The sequence below is a fragment of the Lissotriton helveticus genome, chromosome 10, assembly GCF_964261635.1.
Source record: "Lissotriton helveticus chromosome 10, aLisHel1.1, whole genome shotgun sequence".
NCBI classification, from domain to species: domain Eukaryota; kingdom Metazoa; phylum Chordata; class Amphibia; order Caudata; family Salamandridae; genus Lissotriton; species Lissotriton helveticus.
Window position 1 is genome coordinate 203,858,166 of NC_136071.1, and position 22,347 is coordinate 203,880,512.

The window sequence follows — 22,347 nt, forward strand, 5'->3', positions numbered from 1 at the left end:
TTTTCTACCATTCTGGAGACTTTACAACCAAGAGATCCCAAACCTTTGCTGCTTGCAGTGCCAGAAGTATTGGAAGTTGTGGAGGAAAAACTTGAACCTCCGCCATGAGGAAAGCAGCTTCACCGTACTTTCTGAAAAAAGTTCAAACCTACGCAGCAAGAGCCAATATTTCTGAGATCAGATGCCAAGCCTGATTCCATCATGTCTACAGTTTGTAAAAAGCACACCTCCGCATTGCAGGCTTCAGCGCCTCCTGACACAGTAAACAAATTGATGTTGTCGGAAAGATGATGTGTGGAGCAGTTGCTATCGCTCTTAAGACCTCAGTGGGAACAGCAATCTTGGGCTGATATATGAGAGAATGGATGACGTACAGCTGAGCTGCAAGCAATACTTTGAGGAGACCATCCTTCAAGGGTAACTTCTATCTAGTCAGGTTTTTCTCTGTAGGTTCGGCAGAACTAGTGTCTTCCAGTTATTGTTTTAACAAATCCTTAAGGCACTCTTCTTGGCTATGTCTTACTTCAGTAAAACAAGATGCCCAGCTAAAGGAATGAAACCTTTTTTTAGAGTCCTGCTTTTTTCAGTCTACACCCACAAGAAAAGATTCTAAGGATGTAGAATTTTACTGAGAATCTGAAAGCGATTAGCATGGAGGAAAATGAGAGATTGTAAAGATCACATTTTAGACAGGGAGACCCCAGGTACTATTTTCAACAAAAAGTTCAATCTGCTTGCTCTACCAGCAACGTCAGCAGTCCCACAAATTGGGTCAAATGTACTTGTACCATCAGCAAAAAGGTTCAAGAAATAAATCCTATTAGATTCAACCAATTGGGACATTATTGGACCGTCCTCGAACACCACTCGCGCAAAGACTTCTCCTTCATCTCAATCAAGTAGGGGAAACCAGAACACAGCATTCAAAAAAGTGTCAAGACATAACAGACTATATATGGGTTCTAAATGTTGTAAATGATTGCTACTCACTGCATTTAAAGGTACCTTCACTGGCTTCACCACTATAGCGGTCTTCAAAATCACTGCATTTCAAGGTACCTTCACTGGCTTCACCACTATAGCTGTCTTCAAAAAATTCCATTTAGGCAAATTGCACAAGAAAGCTACATCGTTGTTAGTAAACAACCAATGAAACCAGCCCCCTTTCATCACAAAGGGAAAGACAATTATCAAGATATTTCCTAGTTCAGAAAAAAAGGCCCAAAGAAGAGTACACACCCTAGATCTACATCTTGTGAACATGTGTATTCAAAGAGAAACATTCTACATGCTAGCTTTTCATCAAACTATTAGAAATTATTCCAGATCTCCGACAATTTTCTCCAGATCTCAGACGATTTTCTCCAAGTGCATGGCAGTGGTGGTAGCACCACTCGATTGTTGGAGAATATATTCATCCATCCTTATCTGGATGAGGGCAAATGAAATCCCACAATCCACTGAAAGTGGTGCAGGACTTGAAGATAACAATCTTACTGTTGCACAATACCTTCAAAAGTCAGCAAAAAATACCTGTGCAGATTCAGGCCTGTCTAGGAGCAACATGAGACACCACACAAGCAAAAGTGTTTCTGTTGGAGGATGAGGAAGATAGTACTTCTCTCAGAATGATAGTACTCTATCTCCCCTTGAGAACTCCCAACCGAGAGCTCGTCAGATCTCTTTCCCAACTGCGTTCCACAACGTCCTGCAACTTATTTGTAATGAATGCAATACTGGATATGAGGCGACCTAATCAGTGTCTTGAGGGTCAATAGCACAATTGAAGACAACTGGGAGCACTGACTTCAGCTTTCAATTACAGTAAATCAGTCTCTTTTATGATGATCAAAAAGAACCATCTCCTAAAAGACTTTCTTTTTTAACACTATCCTCCTGTGCGGGTGATAGTCACAAATATGTCCATTCTGGCTGGGGACCCATCCAGTCGACCTTTCTGTGCACGGTCTATGTTTTAAAAGGGAGAGCCCCTGTTCAATGTACTATTTAGTGCTCAGAGCAGTCCAGTCAGCTCCCAAGGATTTCATACCATGCCTAACGACAAACAACATTGTCATTGATCCGGAGGTCTGACATTGAAGCACAAAGTTATGATATGGATGTACACTGCAGGTTTTATGTAGAATGATATTTGACAAGATAGATCTTTCCAGGAATCTTTTCTTTGTGTGTGTTTTTTTAAAAAACTGTTTTTATTGAGAACAAAAATGCATCGGTGCAAGGCATAGTACAGTCCTATTTGGCATTGCAATACAAAACATCTACATTGATTCCCCACATACACTGTTTCAGCAGTATATATACCCGCCACCAACAAGGCTACCCCTCCAACTACAGTTGCAGCAGTACCATATAGTCAGAATTTTCTTTGTGTTTTGATAGAAATCTAAGTGGACCTTATTTATGTGACCATTTATAGATGAGAAGAAATACCATCCACAAGAACTTCACGTTCCTTCATATGGGAAATATTTTGTTTGCGGTGTCAATGGAAAGTTCACAATCTCATCTATCAAACCTTATTGGCCCTTCTGTTGAGCCCTGTCCCAAGGCTCCATTGAAGGCAGCCTTTTTACTGACTGTCACTTCAGCTCGTATGGTTAATGAGATTCAGGCCCTTTCAGCAGTGGAGCCCTTAGAAAAGGATTTGCATACTCTAACCAGTTTGTTCTCCGTTACCCAGAGGCCTTGTCTCCTCTAAACAGTTCATCACATGGATTGTTTCTTCTTTTTTCTCTTCTTATCAGTTGGTCAATAAAACACTGACAGGCAAACCAGGAGCGTATTCCTCCAGATAAAAAACGTCTGAGCAATGTACCATTCAGACATGAGTAAAGATGCCACTTGGCTATCTGCCTACCCTTTTTACAAGACTTAGCCATCTTGATTCTGATACAGGAGTTCACTAGGGCAGAATAAGCTTTTCAGATTCTATTCTCCATTTTGTATAAAGTTCATGACTATCAATAAAGGTTCTATGACGCAGAAGAAATGGATTCTTGCTTGTAGTCCTAGTTCTGCATTATAGGCATCTTCATTAAAATCATAAACAACATGTCCTCCTGTCCAGCTTTGATCTTGGTCATGGAACATAGACATTTGGAGAGTTTATTTTGGATTCTTCTTCTCACATGCATCAAAAAGAACGGATTCTATGAGGCAACTTCCAATACAGGGATCATGCGTTATGGAAGACCCTGGACTCTGTTGTATCTTGAGTCTTCCTGCTGCTCAGCTAGAATGTCTGTGTTGTAGAATGTTGGATGGTTGGAATGCTAGTGCTTTGTGAATGTCAGTTGGGTGAGGGCATGAATGAGTTATGTAAGTGCTCGTTCTGGTGTATGATTGAGTTATGTAAGTGCTCGTTCTTGTGTATGAATGAGTTATGTATGTGCTCGTTCTGGTGTATGAATGAGTTATGTAAGGGCTTGTTCATTTGTCTGTAGCGTACCCGTTGATTCCTGATATTTTTAGTGTTATGGTTTGTTCCTGTGGGTGCTGCTTGTTGTTCTGGTCTGGCCAACTGGTATGATTTGTGGCATTTTGGTTTGATGGTGTATGATGAAGGATAGTGCTTTATTTCAGGGACCTATGTGACGTTCTGCTCAGACTGTGGTGTGCGAGATGAGATGTTATATAGCGTCTCGGGTTGTATTCTTTTTGTTAGTTGGGTGAATTGTGGTATAGCGATTCAGGATGTATCTTCTTTGTACGTTGGTGAGTTGTGGTATAGTGTGTCATGCGAGGTGAGTAGAATGGTATTGCATATATTGCATATTCATTATATGTGCATTGTTTTAAGTTTGTGACTATGTGTACTTTACATGTGGTCATTATCTTAATTGATTCATCTTTTATATTTCACAATGCAATTGTTCCCATAACGAAGGGAGATATGTTGTATCTTGAGTCTTCCTGCTGCTCAGCTAGAATGTCTGTGTTGTGGAATGTTGGATGGTTGGAATGCTAGTGCTTTGTGAATGTCAGTTGGGTGAGGGCTGAGCATCAGGACAGCTGCTCCTGATGGGGTTATCATTTTATCTACTTAACTTAACATCTTAATATAATAAAGTAACTTGAATAATCTATCCTGAAGAATCCATCTTCTTTCCGATTACTTCAGACTCATAAAGGGGCAGAGTGATATTTTGACTCTTATAATGCAAACCTATCTGTTCATACAGGTTGGACAGCTGGCTGTGTTTTAAGGTGCTGCATTGTAGTAATGTGAAAGGCGGTCTTAGTCTAAATGTTTTGAAAACTGTGCCTGGATAGGCTTGTAGGTGATGTGCCACATTTCGTCATGTTGAACTCCACACCTTCTCACAATCTGATATATTAGATGCAAGTGTCCAGGGTCCCTGCACTTAGCAGGGCATTATTCTAAAGTTTATGAATTCAATGAAGATGCCTATGATACAGAAACGGGACTACAAGTAAGTAACCATTTCTTACTTGATGTGCAAGACCGTCAATAGTTGGTGGTAGCTGGCCCACTGCCCCATTCTGCATGCTGTGATGGGTGGTAACCAGATATGAATGGCATGTAAAGAGAACAGCAGGTGATTAGGTTCAAGTCCAAGCTCTTTTTTGAGGGGGGGGGCGACGAGCGGCGTGTGTGTGTAATTGTTTTTTCTTATTCAGTTGTCGATTAATGTTTTTAATACATAAGGCTGATGTTACAGCAGAAGCTGCTTCTACACCAGATCCTACAATTTGCCTATGTGCATTATTGTCATCAAGTCTGATATTTTTTGTTGTTGTTTTTTACAGAGATAAAAATGGGACTCAAAATTTAGATGGTAGTAGTTCATCCATAATCTTCGCTGATTCTCATTCTGAAGGAGGAAAATCATCGGGTGAAAAATTAATAGAGAATCTTCATAATAATAATTTGATAAAATCAACTGAGAAAAATGACTGTCTTCATGTTGATCCTAAGCTATATGTGAAAGTGAATAACTCTACTTTGCCTCTGGAAGGAAAGGAGGATTGTTTACAAAATGCTAACCTGAACAGAGCTGTTTGTTTCCCGGGACAATCGCGAGAGTTACTCAGTTGGAGACAAGAGAACATTTTCAATCCAGATGGTGAATCGTTATCTTCAACTAGCTCCAGCTCTGATGACGAGTGCCCTCAAAAGGAAATGTGTTTACACAGACAGTGTGAGGTAAGCTTCTCTGTTCAACTATATCTTACAGGGGTTTTGCTGTTAATGCTTTCTTAAGGGCCACAAAGTGTGTTTGTAGTTTTGCTGATTACAAAAACAAACTTTGAATACTAATGTATTCTTCAAATAAAGTTGCTGAATGGATTATCTGCTGACAGGGCTCTGTTCAATACATTACTCTTGAGTGATGGATGTTGAAATTAAACAACTAATTCAAATGTGAGTTATGAAAATCATAATCTTTCCCTGGGCAGGTTGTAAAGGATGATATATTTAGCTTGTACCAGGTGAATACTCTGTGGAGTATGAGTTACTAAATGTTGTGAAAAAAATGGATTAGGGCTCGGTCTTCCATAATATTTCTTAATTTAAGATGAGCAATGCATACTTCAGAGACCCTTTTCATGCCAGCTGTAAGACCTTTTACACGTTTGTGTTTGATCATTTTACTAATCACTAAACATAATCATGAACGTCAAGAACTGGTAAAGGACCAATTCAGCATGCTTTTCTGATATATATTCAAGTTTGACTTTGTTTTAAGGTTTATAAGGTACATCTTAGCATGCGTAGTTTAGTGTTTGTGTGATGGCTTCTTTTGATTTGTCATTTGGCCATATTGCATCGGTGGTTATTCATAAAGATAAGTTACAGGTGTGAGTAAGTTACATGTGTAACTTCACTCTTACACTTTTGAGTAACTTGACTACATTTGGCTATTCACCATTTCCTAGTGTAAAGTAAATACTGCCCACACCATTGAATCATCATTCTACATCATCATCATTAATAATTTATTTCGGCCTCTTGGGCCATTAAAGTACAACAATAAAACAAATAATATACACATCTGGTTTAAAAACAGTGAAACGGACAAGGATCTTCATGTACAATAGTCAACCTGCAAATGAAAGGCACAAAATGCACAATGCGCGGGTACAGCAGGGATTTGGAAATTAAAAACACCCCTCCGTATAAAAAGTAGACAAATTATATAATGTATGCTAAAATAAAACTCTGAGACAGCAATGCGAGTCTTAAGGCATGAATACAGACTTGCTCGCCTTACACAGGTTCCTACAGTTCTTCAACCCTTAGGATCTACTTTAGGTAGGCCCGGCAAGTGTGCCACATACAATTTAAAAAACGCGATACAGCAAAGACAATTGGACTAGGGTTAGGATTTCTATTGGAAGTAGGGACTAGGGCTTTCTATGTTATTGGTTGTTGGGAGTAGGGTGGGACTAGGGCTAGGGTTAGACCTTTAAATGGAAGTAGCGACTAGGGCTTATGGTGTGATTGGTTGCTCGACTAGTTTTGGGACTAAGAGTAGGGTTAGGCTTTCTATTGGAAGTAGGGACTAGGACTTAACTATGTAACAATGTTCTGAAATAATGTCCCATCTCATGTAAAGCGCTCTGATACATCCGGGTCTAGCCAGCGCCATATATACTACATTTCAAATAAATACCTGTGGCATTGGTTGCTTGGACTTGGGCTGGGACTACTGGTAGGGCTAGGGCCTTTATTGGATGTAGAGATCAGGGTTTTTGAACTGATTGGTTGCTTGGACTAGGGCTAAAATTGGCTGTAAGGTCCTGGTCTTCTATTGGTTCTAGATTTTAGGGCTAGTGTTGTGATTGGATAGTGTTAGGGCCAGGGTTCTCATTGGCTGAAGGGGTCACCTGATTACTAGGGCTATAAAAGGTCAGGCTTAGGGCGTCTCAGCCCAGGCGTCGAGGCTAAGGGCAGAGAGGACAAGGGCAGTTACCTGTTTGAGTCTGTTCGAGACTGGTCGGGACCAGGGCCAGCAATACCCAGCCCACACCATCCACATCCACAAACAGAGCAACAAACTCACACCAAATGTACACCATGCACAACACTATGCACAGATTAATGTACCAGCATGCACCACAAACCCAACCAAACCAGATCTACACACCCTACTATCCCAACTACCACACATATCCACCATCACCTACAAACAGTACACTACTCTATCCTATACCACTAACCAATACACTCACCAACACAACGCCAATCAACACTATACATAAATACATCCCATTCAGACACACTATCCCTGCTGTAATTACACCTAACAGACCACATTTTATCATTAATAAACATATAATCATCCTTCCATCAATTGTCCAACAAACACCCTCCATTCCCTTCTACCATAATAACACTAACGCGCAACGCACACACTGCACACCACCACACTTTGTAACTCTTGCAACAAACCAGTCTAAGATAAGCCCTCACCTCTACTTCATTCCCTCCTACACACAACATACACTTTACTCATAAACACATCACCCCCCCTCTACGTCACAACCTCCTCTTACAAACAATACTATACAACCAAATCCATTGCATGAAACATGTACATCAGCACCCCTTGTCACTACTCCTCAAAAGCGAAACATATCACACACACACACCAGCACAACTAGATCTTCAAAGCGTTACACCTCTTAATACTTCCCATCACAAAATACAAACATATACCCACCTTTCAAACCACACAAAGGAACAAACTCCAATGCCAAGCTTTCACTCTTCCATCACACCTAACACAGATTCAGCAATACAGCACCTCTCTCTTAACCGCCTCTCATCCATTGGACAATTTAGAACATTACTACATGACCCACATCCTGCACCACCTCCCCTGACTCATACACCTTCCACCTTAAACACACACAAAAAATATAAGCAACATGCCACATCTCACAACTTTGCTTCCCCATGTCTACTTCACAACAATGTTACACCACAAAAGCAACACAGCACTCCAACCTACACAATACTGATCACTATTTTACAAAACAAAGTCCCACTATCAGCAAAGGCCATTCACTAAACCGTCTACTAATAAATGCTCGATCCCTCTTTAAAAACAAGCATCACATCTACGACCTTCTCACCGATGCAAAACCAGACATACTATTCATAACCGAATCATGGTTGGGAAAGGATATGGCTCCAGTCCTGCATGAAGCCATTCCTCTAGGCTATCAAATAAGCACCCAAAATCGTATAGCCAAAAAAGGAGGTGGTCTAGCTGTTGTATTCAGGCAAACAATACATATCACTAAAATTGACAACATCTCCATAAAGAATTGTGAGGCTCTTCTAACAAGATGCAATTCTACACAGTCTTCCTCCTGTAACTTCCTGCTCCTTTACAGACCTCCATCTAGCAAGGCAACATTCCCAGAAGCATTTCTAGACACAGTCTCAAGCCTGATAACAACACACTCCAACCTATGCGTTCTGGGTGACCTTAACATTTGGTTTGATAAACCCAATATGACCCATCCAAAAACAATAATCACCGGCCTAGACGCATTGAACCTACATCAGATTGTCCACAATCCAACACACACCGCTGGACATATCCTAGATGTCATTTTTGCGAATACTGAACGAGTTACCTTTCAAACTATAACTCCAGTCACATGGTCAGACCACCACTTGCTTGCTTTCCAACATAAAACAACGCTAAGCGACTCAACTAAAACTACCTTACATCCATCCACCTATCGGCCATGGAACAAACTCAATTTGGAACACTTGGAAACACAACTAACATCCAGTACAAATCTGGAAACCATAAATTCTGTTCAAAATCTATATGAGTGGCCACAGGAAGCTTTTGACATCCTGATACCACTCAAAACCACACAACAGAACAAAAAGAAAAAAAGCACGTTGGAGAAACATAGAAATAAAAGACATAAAACAACAAATTAGAAAGCTGCAAAGTACCTGGCTCAAAACAAACGCCAAACAAGACAAACTTCACCTACTAAAAAATAACAGATTATGCAAGTCGGCTATCAAAAAAGCTAAGAAAAGGTACTATTCAGACAGAATTCAAAACGCTAAATGTGCAAATAAAGAATTCTATAAAATACTCAATGAATTTCGCAAACCAAATTGCCTAGAAGGAACTCATCCTGTTATTCAAGATTACACAGACAAACTGGCAAATCATTACACGGATAAAGCAGACACGTTGGATCCGTACCTAAAACAGAAACAAAGCACCAGCACTAACCCTTATACAAAACAACAATCCAAGAATGTTCTAATCAAACCTCTCCGTTCCTTTCAACACATCTCGCACGGTGAATTTATGGACCTGGTCAAAGCAAGCAGGCCTGCCGGCACCCCTTCTGACCCCTGTCTGCCACAAACTTTCAAGACAATTCTTTTAACAACCTCTGCTGCCACTCCAGTAAGAAGAATCATCAACGATTCCTTAACTACTGGAATATTTCCAGAAGAACTCAAAAAGTCATACTACAGACCCATTACAAATGGACTTTTCCTGGGCAACCTGATAGAAAGAGCAGTGTTCACCCAGATGTCACAATTCATTGAAGAGAATAACATACTATCAGACTTCCAAACAGGATTCCGTCCGGGAAGAGACACTGAATCTGCCATCCTAGCCAGCTGGGATGACCTAAAGAATACAGTTGACCGCAACGGGGTTGCTGTGCTACTTCTCTTGGACATCTCAGCTGCCTTTGACACGGTTGACCATGACACTCTGAAACAAAGAAGCCGGCATAGAGGGAACTGCTCTAGACTGGATCGCATCCTACCTTTGAAACAGAACTAATGGCATCCATACGCCACCTTTCTCGTCCAAACCGTACTCCACAAAAGCAGGGGTCCCTCAAGGTTCTATCATCTCGCCCATGCTTTTCAACATCTACATGAAGTCATTACCAGTACTGATCAATGCATTTTACCTCACGTGATATAACAATGCAGACGAAACGCAAATGCTCCTTCAACTGGAATGCCCCAAAGACATTGGGAAATCACCTTTTTTCAGCTGTCTCAGAGCCGTGGATCAGTGGATGACATAAAGCCATCTCAAATTGAATGCTTCAAAAACTGACGTGTGGCGATTGGAAACATTACAACCCGCTTGCTGCTTGGCCTGATGAACAGGAATCACTGCCTAAAATATCAAAGGAAGTAAGAAACCTCGAAATGACCATGGACTCCAAGCTGTCGATGAATGCCCAAGTGGATAAACTAGCAAGATCAAGCTTTGCTACTATAAAAACGTTGCGACTAATTTCCCTCATTTGGGATTTCCACACAAGGTCCAAGCTACCATCTCCCTTGTTCTGTCTAAACTCGATTACGCCAATAGCCTCGACCAACGATCACCTTTAACGACCATGAAAAGACTATATCAGATTCAGAACTCGGCTGCCAGACTACTCTTGCATATCAAACCGCAAGACCACATCTCCCCTGCCTTGAAAGCCCTGCATTGGTTACCAGTTGCCAGAAGATCCACGTTCAAGCTGCTTTGTATCACCCACAAAGCAATACATGGAATAGTACCACTCTTCATCGGGAATAAAATCACCAAACACATTCAACAAAGGAACCTCCGCTCTAAAGGAGCATCTCGCCTCAAAATCCCACCATACAAGAAAAAAAACATGGGTGGCACACCCTTCTCTGTTCAAGCAACAAAATTTGGAACTCTTTACCCCCCAACATAAGATCCACCGACAACCACCTTATCTTCAGAAAACTACTCAAGATTTGGCTCTTCCCCTCATAAGCACCATACACAAACCGAAATTTACAGCATATCCCTCTGTATATAAACATTTGTTTTCACTATAGATATGTACCTATTTGTATGTATTACTTTGTATAAACATGTAAAATAATATTATGTTGTTAAGAGATAAATAATCATACATAAATAAAAATTCTCTTTGGTCTACATGTACATACTTCCTTTGTGCATCTATGTACCTTCCATGTACTTGGATCTGTGTGTCTGTTACTTTTCTCCTGAAAAAGCATATCCAATGCACTACCCTATTTCTCATCCTGTGCCTCTATCAATATCTTTAATCTACATATACTTACCTCCTTTATGTATCTATATACTTTCAATGTACTTATAGATCGATATATTTATCACTTTCTTCTAACTTAGCATTTCCAATGCAATACCCTATTTCTCAGCCTATACTTCGCTCAATATATCTTCTAGCCCAACCTTCTGACTTATCTCACACTTCTTTCTACTACTCCTTCCAGTGCACTACCCTATCTCTCATCCTATACATCTATCAATATACCCTCTATATCCACTCTCTCATTTATCCCAAACCCCATACCACTACAATGATCGCCAAAATAACCCTTTCTAGACTCTCTCCTACTCTACCCCTCCTTGCATCATCTGACACCTCTTTTTACTATACTGATCCCCTAAAACAAACCTTTCTAAACTCTTTCCTCTGACTCCTCCCCTCCAAAACTCCTTTTTACTCATCCAAAAGCCTCCTCCTACTGCTAAGACCTTAAAATAAAAATCCTTCACTCTTTTATCCCTCCACTTTTCTTTTTCAATCAAAATTAAAGACTAACATGTTCACTTCTCAAATTCCATATTCAACTATACTAATATACTAAGCAAATACCTGAATAACATATCCACTACTCAAATTACTTAATATTTATATTATACTAATTTTCAACGCAAATCCTTTATGGGTTCCGGAGAGGCGTGCTACTCGCCAGAAAAGCGCTTCAACACCAATCAGGGGTAACAAGTGCTATATGAATGCAAATCTTTCTTCCCCTTTTATCCCTCTGCTATCCTTCTCACTTCAAGTAACTGACTAATATCCACCACTGACATTACTTCATATTTCACCATATTAATTCACCACTAATCCTTTATAGGCTTCCTGAATAGTGTGCGTCAACAAGCGCTATATAAATACAAACCTTTGTCCTCCTCTATCCTTCTGCGATCATTCTAAATAACTGACTAACCTATCCACCACTTAAAATGTACTTGCATGTTTCACTATACTAATTCAACACTAATCCTCAATGGGTCCCGGAGTAGCGTGCTACTTGCCGAAAAAGCGCTTCGATGCCTCGTCAGGGGTAGTAAGCGCTATATAAATGCAATTACAATACAATACCATACAATATACAGTTTCCAAGCCAATGGGGGTTGAACAAAATCTAAAAAGGTTTCCCTGCTATATATCAGACATCTGGTGGAGACCTCATTCAGGACTTGCACAGTACCAGGATGCTGGAAGGAAGCTGAGGTTCTATCGCTGCTCAAGAAACCTCATATTGGCCCAGATCAACTGGATAATCTTCGCCCCATCTCTCTTTTACCGTACTTTGTCAAGGTCGCGGAGAAAGTGGTAAATATGCAGCTGACGGCGCATATTGGGAAATTCAATCTCCTGCATCCCACTCAGTCCAGTTTCCGAGCCTGCTACTTTACGGAATCTGTCTTGCTCTTCGCCACTGAAACCATCAGGCAATATGTGGATGCGGGTCAGACGGCGGCCTTGATCCTATTGGATTTAAGTGCGCCTTTGACACTGTTGCCCACCACACTCTGGTGCAGTGTTTGAGGAAAGGAGGTGTGTCTGGCAGTGCCCTGAGCTGGATGAAATCTTTTTTGTCTGGGCGCAGCTTTCAGGTGAGACAGGGCTCCCATTATTCGAAAGTCATCAAATTAAGTCAGGGGGTACCGCAGGGATCGACCCTGAGCCCGACCCTGTTCAATCTCTATGTGGCTCCTCTAGCTGAGATTGCTGATGGGTTTGGGATCAGGGTCGTGTTCTATGCCGATGACAAGCAGCTGGTGGTCTCCCTTACACAGGCACAGGACACTGCAGCCTCCAATTTTGTGGCATGCCTGCAAGAACTGGCCGCATGGATGGCTAATAACTGCCTGAAGTTGAATGGCAATAAGACCGAGGTGCTTGTGGTGGGGAGAGCCCCGTCGGTGTGGTCATCGGCCTGGTGGCCCCAGAGTTTGGGGACCACCCCTGTCCCCTGCACTCAGGCAAAGAATCTGGGGGTGTGGCTGGACACAAGGCTCTCCTTTTTTTGAGTACCAAACCCCTAAATGTCTTTGAAGTTCGTGGTGCTCAGGGGTCCCTGACCCCTGCCTAAATCAGTTCTGGGTGTCTCCCTCCCAGTGTCACCTTTCTCCCATTGATACTGGGTGTCTAGATCCTTAATCACTCACCAGGGGACGGGTCAATTGTTTTATAGCAACAACCCAGGCCCCTTCACCTCCCGGGGCTTCTCCTAGCCTACTCTCCAGATTTAGGTCAGCCTGGTGCCATCTCAACCCCTCCCTTGGGTCAACACCTCCCCCAGCTCCTCTCACCTCTCAGATCCATACAGTGAATTCACATTCAGCACAGACCCACAGAAATGCTTAAAGCACAAAACTCAGCCACTTTCTAAAAGAGTGGTTCTGAACACACAGTGACAAAACCACTTTCACCAAAAGATGTGTTATGACACTGTGAGTTCATACATACTAAACTTCACCTCTCCATTTTAAACTTAGAGGAAACTAGGCTACCAAAACACAATACCCAGCCTCCCCCATTCTGTCCTATGGGCAGGATGGCCTTTCACCAGTGAAAAACTAAAAGGAGTGTTTTCACTGTCAGGACATAGCACACACCTCAGTATATGTCCTGCCTTTTACTTACACTGCACCCTGCCCAGAGGTTACCCGAGACCTACCACAGGGGTGCCCACTGTGTATGCAAAAGGGAAAGTAAGGCCTGACAAGTGGTTGCACTTGTCAGGACAACATGCTAACTTAGCAAACTGTGCGCAGGCCCTACACTGCAGGCCTGAGTTCCCTTCTCGGCACTTCTTTGCATTACTAGCCCCGGCACACACAGTGCACATCACTAGGGACCTTACTAGTAAGGCAAATATACCAATCATGGCCAACCAATTACCATTACACTATACACAGGTAACACTTGTTACTTTGACACTGATCAACAGTGGCAAATTACCCAAAGTATCAAAATTGGCAGCTCTGTCAGGAAAACAGTCTAGGGGGAAAGCAAAACATTTGGGAACTTTAGCCAAAAAGGCCGAGTCTTACAGCTACTAACCATCAAACTCCTCCAAGTAAGACAATTCAGACTCTTCCAGGACCTAGAGCTATAAGAATGGCTTTTAATGTACATTGACTTAATAAACAACTGTTTTTGTGCTCATATCTAAATTACACAAACTGTGATTCCATGTGGCAGGCCGTGATAAGTGCCAGTGCTGGCAATTAAGTTCTGGTGCTGAGCACTGGAAATCACTGGCTCAAATTAAGCACTTCCTACACCTGTTCATACCCCTAAACCCAACCCTGTCCTTTACTACCTCTAACTATACACCTAACATTGTCAGTTGCCCTAATCCTGCCCCTACACTTTACTTTGTATTTAACTTTAGTTGATGTACTTGTATGCTAAGGAGTGGAATTTTGTCTTTAGTGGCCTTTTTGTAGTAGTGAGGCGATGTAGTGGGTGCTAAGTAGTTGTCAGATGTCAGCTGAAAATTTGCTTACAATTTATGTGCTTTTATAGGCTTTTGTAATAGAATTCTGCTGCAGTACATTTCTGTTGTGTTAAACAGTAATTTTAAACTTCATCATAAGCCACCAATCCATGTACTCTGCCTTCTCACAATTGGTGTTTCTTTTTTGTTCAGATGCAGTATCATTTGATGCTTCACATACAGATGAAATTATGTGAACTGTCTCTTTGGGACTGGATTGTGGATCGAAACTGTAAACATGATGGAACAACAAAAGCTCCTGGTGAGTTTGCGTTCTCTTCTAGCTTGCAATAAGAGTTCTTCTTGAAAAACTTGTTATGCACCTTTTAAGATACTTGGGTGATTGAAAGTATGTAAATTATTTTGCATTGATGTTAGATTATGCTTGATGATGCACTTTAACGCCAAGTATAAGTTAGCATTAGCTGAGCCATTCTTTTCCAGACGCCATTTCATGTACTGTTCAAAATTAATCCTGTTTGATTCCGAGAAATGCCCCTTGCTAAGTTTCGTTTCTGTAACGAGTAACTGTTCGTACCAGTGCACAGCTTTCTCTTGATAAAGATCCTCTCCCACCTGTCTGGCAGTTTGATCACAACCCAGGGTGGAACGGCCTTGAAAGTGTTCTGAGCTGTGCAAGATACAGGAGTAGAAACCTTTTTTTGTCTTTATGCCGTTCACCCACATCTGCTAGGAAAATTCCACTGTGGGCATGTTATTAGTTGACCATGCAATGCATATATGTATCCTTATGCTTACTGTTACTCCATTCCCTCTGTAGTACTCTCACAAGACTGTGTAGACGGAGCCCCGCTCTGAGCGTATATAATAAATGATAATTGGTGTATATTCTCCACTGGTTCTCTGACTCTTCATTTGTCATGAAAGGCTGAGAGGTGGTCCGAAGTGACCCGGGTGGCCCCAAGTGGGTCACTTACTTCAATTGACACACACATGTATCTCCAAACCACTAATGAGACCATTCACTCTTAAACAGACTGTTTGACTGCTTTAGGTTTTAAGTTTGGTAATACGGACTATAGTTTGATAGTAAATATTCTGGTAATGTATGTCCTGTCCCTTCTTTCATGCCATCAAAGACATCCATTTGGAAAAAATACAAGCATAACTAAACCAGCCAGAACACTTCCAGGCCACTTCAGAAATCAGTTTGCGACATTTACAACATCATTGTGACAACTCTTGTTGATACTATGCTGCAATGAAAATATGGGCAACCATGAACCCTCAGCAGCCCAGTCACTCAAGAGCTCAATTAAAATAAACCTGTCATTTGAAAACCAGAGAAGAAATGTATAAGAACAAAACTCTCAGATGGCATCAACAATCCACTCTAATGGCCTATCCCTCCTTACACTAACAAATCTTACTATAATGCCACCATCAGAGAAGCAGCCAACAAAAGCAGAGCCCTCCTCAAGACTGTAAGAAAACTACACCAATCCTCTCCTAGGGCCCTACTTAATTCAACAATAGTAAAGCCATCAAGCCCATTGCCTCTACTTCCAAGGCCCTCTCACTTCCAGGTATTACCCATCGCCTCTCCAGCAAATGGATCTCCTTCAGTCCAGACTCATATATGTGTCCTCCAGTATCCTTGGGAGTCTCAAGGCAATAACCTATGAATACAGCTCCCTTCCTTCCTCTATTATTAAGTTGCTCCAAAAAGAGGCCCTTCACTTTGTTGATGCCTCGCTAAGTCAAAGAACATTGCCAGATGCCATTAAGACAGGATAGATTCTTCCCCTGAAAAGGAAGCCATCCCTGGACCCAGCTGACTTCACCAACTTGCACCCTATTACCCACTATACATTCATAGAGAAAGTAATCTAGAAATCAATCGCCACCTAGCTGCAGGCTTTCATCAGCAAGAATACTCTTCTATAAAACAACCAGTCTGGTTTCAGTTCATGCTGCAACACTAAGACAGTTGCACTCCAATTAATTGACAATATCATCCTCCTCAGCTACAGCAACAACTCCGGTCTCCTGGCCCTGCTTGACTTCTCCACAGCCTTCGACGTAGTCAACCATTCAGCTCTGATAAACACCCTAAAAACATGCATGGGGTTTTCTTGATACTCACTCAAAAAATCCCTCATCCACCAACTTATAGATGTTCAGTTTCAGTCTTGAATTCTTCCAATGTAGGATGTCAACCTACTTCCTGAAGCTAAACCCCACAAAGACTGAATTCTTTCTGTTAGTCAACATCACTAGACAGCCCCAGATTCAGGTCTGACTATTCAACTCAAACGTATCAACTGACCAAGCAAAATCTCTGTGATTCACCCTTGACACAGACCTCTCAATCAAGCAACATATGTCCAAAACGACCTAGACAGCTTGGTTCTAACTTTCCTCTTGTCAAAAGGGAAGCAATCACTCTTGGAAGACGACTTCAGGACATCCGTACAAGCCTTGGTCCTCTCCCATCTGGGCAGTGTCAACTAGTCAACACCCTGCTCAGCATTCTTCCTGATACCACTCTAGCACTCCTGGAAGATATCCTAAGCGCAGTGGCCGTGTTCATCAATGACTCAAAACATTTCTAGTGCATCACCTTCATGTTAAAAGACCTACACTGTCTTCCCCATTCCACACAGGTTAATTTTCAAGACTAGCCACATGATATATAAAGCCCTCAAAAACAAGATTCAAGCTTACTTAGCAAACAAACTGGCTGCCTCTGGGGGACAGTACTAGGCCAGGAGACAGGATATTGTCAGACTGGAGACCAAACTGCAAGAAAGGAATAACAAGAAGGCAAGACTTCTCCATTCATGTTCCGTGGATCTGTAACTCCATCCCTATCAACATAAGATGAGCATCGACTGACCTACAGTTCAGACAAAGGCTGAAAGACTCAACATTTCAAGAGGCTCTACGTCTGAGCCAACAGTCTACCCTTGCCTTTACATCATAGCTTGCTGGTGGCATGTTCTGTGTGTAGGGTCACTCTCTAAAAACACTAACACATACCTACACACACATGCATCTTTCAATCTGCAAGACAAGACATTGCTTCAACATCTACGGAAAGAAATTAAAGACTTGGTAGCCAGGAATAGGCACACACCTTCACAGCCCATTTACACACTACCAAACTGTTATAGCCGTCCTTTGCTTCCACTTTGCAAAGAATAGGCATCATTTCACAGCTTTTCAGTTCTTGATTTCCTAATTTCGGCATACCATGCAACAAGCACCCAACTCCACCTTCCTTCTTCTGTGTTGTTGACTCTGATTCCAGGAAATCTGTCCAAGGACACTGCTGAATTGCTGACCCAGATCTACTGCAGTTGCTGAGCACCGATGGCCTGGCTGCATGCTGTCTAGAGGAAGCCATCCAAGTTTAGCTTTGACACATTGCATAATACTTAGCAGTGCATAACTAGGAAGTGGAAACATTTCTTGCTATCTTATGTAAGTGACTAATTTCACAGGTCCTCCAGCATTGAGACATCCTTTTTGAACATTGTCTAAGGGATATTAGGAAGGGTCCAGCAGGCACCTAACTGAGTGTCACCGACAACTGGTAACACTGGGGGCGGCACCTTGAGGCACTTCACACAACTAAAGTTGGAGCATTTTCAAAGGTGCCCAAAGACTAAAGTTGCTTGAAACTGCATTAACGTGTCTTGGTAGCCTTAATGTACCTGAGTGAGTGGTGCCTTTATGTGTTAATTCTACTAGTCTCTAGAGAGGCTTATCTAAGATACCTCTGTGCCTTAAATAGGTTGTTACTCCGGTCCAGAATGAAGCCATTAATGCTGTGGTTTGGTGTGACATAAGCTTATGCGCCTCAAGCCTATTAATTGGAGCATGCATCCTAAAGTGAATATCACTGCAATGCCCTTCAGTGGATACTGGGGAAATTAAGATGACCTGGAAACTCAGGCAAACGTCTTTTTCCCCCGTAGTAATCAAGTGCAGACTAATTCTGGCGAAGGATATCTGTGTTGTGACTCGTCTTTGGGGCAATCATTTATGGTTGCTCCAACTGTTCACTGGAGCGAAAGTCTTGCATTCTCATCTTCTATGACTTTGGATAATAATGACATTTCTCTCTTTTTTTTTTTAAAGATTAGCAAAAAAGTGTACATTTGGCAGGGGAGTGAGCTAGTGCAGAGGTGTCCTGCTGGGTAGCAGCAATGAGATCTATATCCTGTTCTCCTATCCTGCCTGCTCTTACTGTAGACAACAAGTCCGATTTACAGACAGCCTTTAATAAGGTAAAAACTACAAGCGCTCAAAACTGCTCTGGTGCATGTAAATACAGCTGGCTAGGGTATGAATTTCAAAGCTAATTTATGGTACCAGGTCTAGCTTAAATGCCTATACCATCCTGCCACACTTGCGATCAGTTGACAAATCAATTACACAGTTCATTCCAAGGTCTTTTGCTGCTGCAGCCTGAGGTTCGACCTCCTTTAAGCCAGCCTTAAAAGAGTTTTAAGGTTAAGCCAGCCTTAAAAGAGTTTTACGGTCAGGCCAGCTTATTACAAAGTTTCACAGCTTAAACAGTGTTTATTATATCTCTGGCAGCATCCTGAGGACATAACAGCTTAGGTCCTCAAAGCTCTTAGAAAATACCTCCTCTACTAGAGTGAAAAATAGGCTAGTCTAATTCTCACTTCTGTTTCAAGAAGTACATTATCCTTGTCAGGAGATAAAATGTATGCTTTGTATCATCATATTCAAGTTTAAAATTTGTTTTTGATGTCTGTCCTGTCGCTTAACATTATGTTGTTCTTTCTTTCTTTCTACTTGTACTGTCTGCATTTTTCTCATTCTCTAGAATTTCTTTGTGCGTGTTTGGGGAGTCACCTCCCAAACAGATATTTTTTATTCAGTTGCTGCTTGGCTCTGAGTTTGTTTCCCCTTTCGCTGTTCTTTCCCTGCTTCCTTTCCCCATCTTACTTCTGATTTCGGCTTCCTTTTCGCCCCTTACGTTTGTTTGCCCGACCTTTCAACTTGTCACCAGTCTTATTTCTCTTTTTGCTTCACTGTTCCGGACTATCTTTGTTGCCTGTTAATAGCCCTCCTTGTTACCAGCTTTCTCTTGTTTCTCCATGCCTGTCCTAAGCTGTACGTTTGCGCAGGTTTCTACTCTTTGGTATGTGCCTGTCATTCCTATAATGTGGTGGGTATAAAAACCTACCACAAAGCACCTGATTTTCCAAGTCAGACTCTGGACAGTCAAATGTTGCAAGCTGGATATTGTTGAGCACAAATTGTTCACACATTTGTTGACTTGGAAGGCCAATAGCCCAAACTTTTAGTTTGATCGGTTAAAGGTTGTCACTTTCAGTGCTTCCGTCTTCTCTTTCTTGGCTTCTGATCTCCTCCCTGTTTCAAGACTGTACAATGAAAGTGCAGCAGTTGCTGGTATTGGTGAGAAACAAATAAAGCTTGAGTTTTACACCAAGTTTTGTGTGATGAAAATCTGAATCTCCAGCTATTCAGCATCTAACCCTTCACAACACCAAATTAAAGGATATTTTTCAGCTTCAGCCATATGCTCTCTGCATTCCATGTCGGCTGATGGCTGTGTGTGCCCTACCTTAAAGGCCCCCATTTCCAAGTGTGGCAGCCTCCCAGGAAATCCCAGAATATGCAGCAACTACTCCTTTCAGTGCAAAATAGTGGGTGGTCCCTTGGGGTTAATGGACACCTTCCTATATCGGATAGTTGTACACAGCTTTTCCTACTTATCCATACAACTAATTAGCAACAGCCTCCTCTACCAGGTAAGCATCCTATTATCTGTACCAGGTTCTGCCTCTGCTGTTCTACCTTGATCAGACTGAACTGTGAAGGACAAGTCCCAGTTGCAGAAGCTCTTGTTCATTGCAGCAGTTCAGAAATGCTAAGGTGGGGGCGGCTGCCAGCCTAAACATTATTTTATCACGTGAAGGTTCCAGGTAGCCATTGGATGAATTGTTTTCTGTGTCCAGGTGGTGCCTCTCGCTTCTTACTGCGATCAGGAGATGGGCCTGCAGTAAGCCTTACTCTATGTCTTGAGGAAAAGCATAGATCACTTGTTGTGATTGGCTCAGCCTGCTTTTTACTTTGTCTCACCTACACCTTCGACCTTCCTATGACTTTCAAGTTGCTCTTACACTGGTTCACAGTGGACTTTGTTATCCAAATCAACATGCTCAGAGTTTAAGGCAATTTTTTGAGCTCCAAGTCCTTTCCTGTTACTCTGGTTTTAAGTGTGCTGACCCTCTCATACTTCACCTCTGAAATATTCCAGAAGAAGCACAGGTGCCACACATATACAATAGTGCTAATTAGCAGTCAAGCTTTGGAAATGCTTCCTTGCTCAGGACAGATCATTCTTAGTAGTCCATTTGGCAGGACCTTTTAACACACAGACATTTTCTCTGCCAGTTGGTTTATGCTCCTTACACATGGGAGCCACAAACATCATCTGCCACCTAGCCAGGTATGCCGTGACTCCTTATGTGGTTCATTGTGCATTTAGTTTGAAAAGGTTTATTAAAACAACACTGTCAGAATGTATACCACAGATAAATAACACAAAAAAGTATTCTCTCACAATGTGAAATGAACAAACACTCAGGAGCAATACTCCTAGCTATTTAACTTTTCAAGAAGAATGTTCCCGGATAGTCATTGTAGTGGCCATTTCTGTCTAGTAACTATAAAAAGCAGTCCAAAGTTCTTTAGGGGGTTAGGATGTGTGCGGATCACATTCTCCTTAGTCACCAGAAAAACAACAGCCAGCTACAATAACAGCATAGGAACACAGTAAAAGATCAAAGTGTTTCTGTTATCCTACAGGAAACCCACCTGTCACAGACTGAGCAGGATAAAATGGGCAGAAGGTGGCGGGGCCAGGTGTTCTTCACCACTTATTCCGTCTATGCAAGTGGGGTTATAAAATGGATAACAAATTATGTTTTTTTGGAGTATTGATACCGTGATTGATGTGCAATGTTTTCATGATGGGTAGATTAGACGAATGCAAAAAGAACAATTGATGGACAGTATGCAGAACAATGTCATACATTCCCCCCACCGCAGAGATCTGGGCCTAAATCCATCGTTGTTTTGCTCACCATGCTATTCTAGTTTGGACCCAGCCATATGCAAATCGGTCTTGACCCTGCACCCATTGGGAACAGCCCGAACTGCCAGGCCAGGTCCTCCCTGGACTGGAAACAAGCATCCTAGCACCTGTTCCAATTGGAGGGGCTTGTGTGCTCAAAACTAGGAACAGTCTAATTATTATCTGAGACTAACAAAATGTGGATACTCTATGGTGAATTTGATGGGGGGGGGGATATACACTTGGGTCACTTGTTTCCTCCTTTGCCGCATTGCCCCATGATAAAAACTGCCAAAGGTTTACAAAAATGCTGTCAACACTTGTCACGGTTGGATGTCTGGTGAATCTCACCTCCAGATGAAAAGGAATACTCTTACTTTCCCATTTGCATTCTATACTCCAGACTAGATTGTATATTTTGCATGCAATATATTTATGGTTCAGTTGACAATTCAGTATACTTAAACAGAACTTTAGTGGACCATAATCCTCTTGTAGAGCTGCAATTGGTCAGAAGTGTGGCTCCTATTCACTCCCGGTAGTTGCAGCCAATAAAATTAGAAGACACTGTCTACAAAGCCACATTGCAGGAAGCATTAATTGAATATATAGAAATCAACGCGGGTACTGTGCCTACCAGATT

General features: G+C 41.8%; 1 protein-coding gene across 2 annotated transcripts in view; it reads left to right on the plus strand.

Annotated features, from left to right (window-relative positions):
* EIF2AK1 (eukaryotic translation initiation factor 2 alpha kinase 1) overlaps nt 1–22,347 on the plus strand; it is a 270,439-nt gene that overhangs the window by 115,606 nt on the left and 132,486 nt on the right. For both annotated transcript variants that reach the window (XR_013602088.1, XM_078665149.1), the window contains exons 9-10: nt 4,795–5,191; nt 14,756–14,864. Coding sequence is in view for 1 of the 2 variants with exons in the window: in XM_078665149.1 (XP_078521275.1) it covers nt 4,795–5,191; nt 14,756–14,864 (506 nt within the window). In the remaining variant the exon portion in view is untranslated. The remainder of the gene's footprint in view (nt 1–4,794; nt 5,192–14,755; nt 14,865–22,347) is intronic.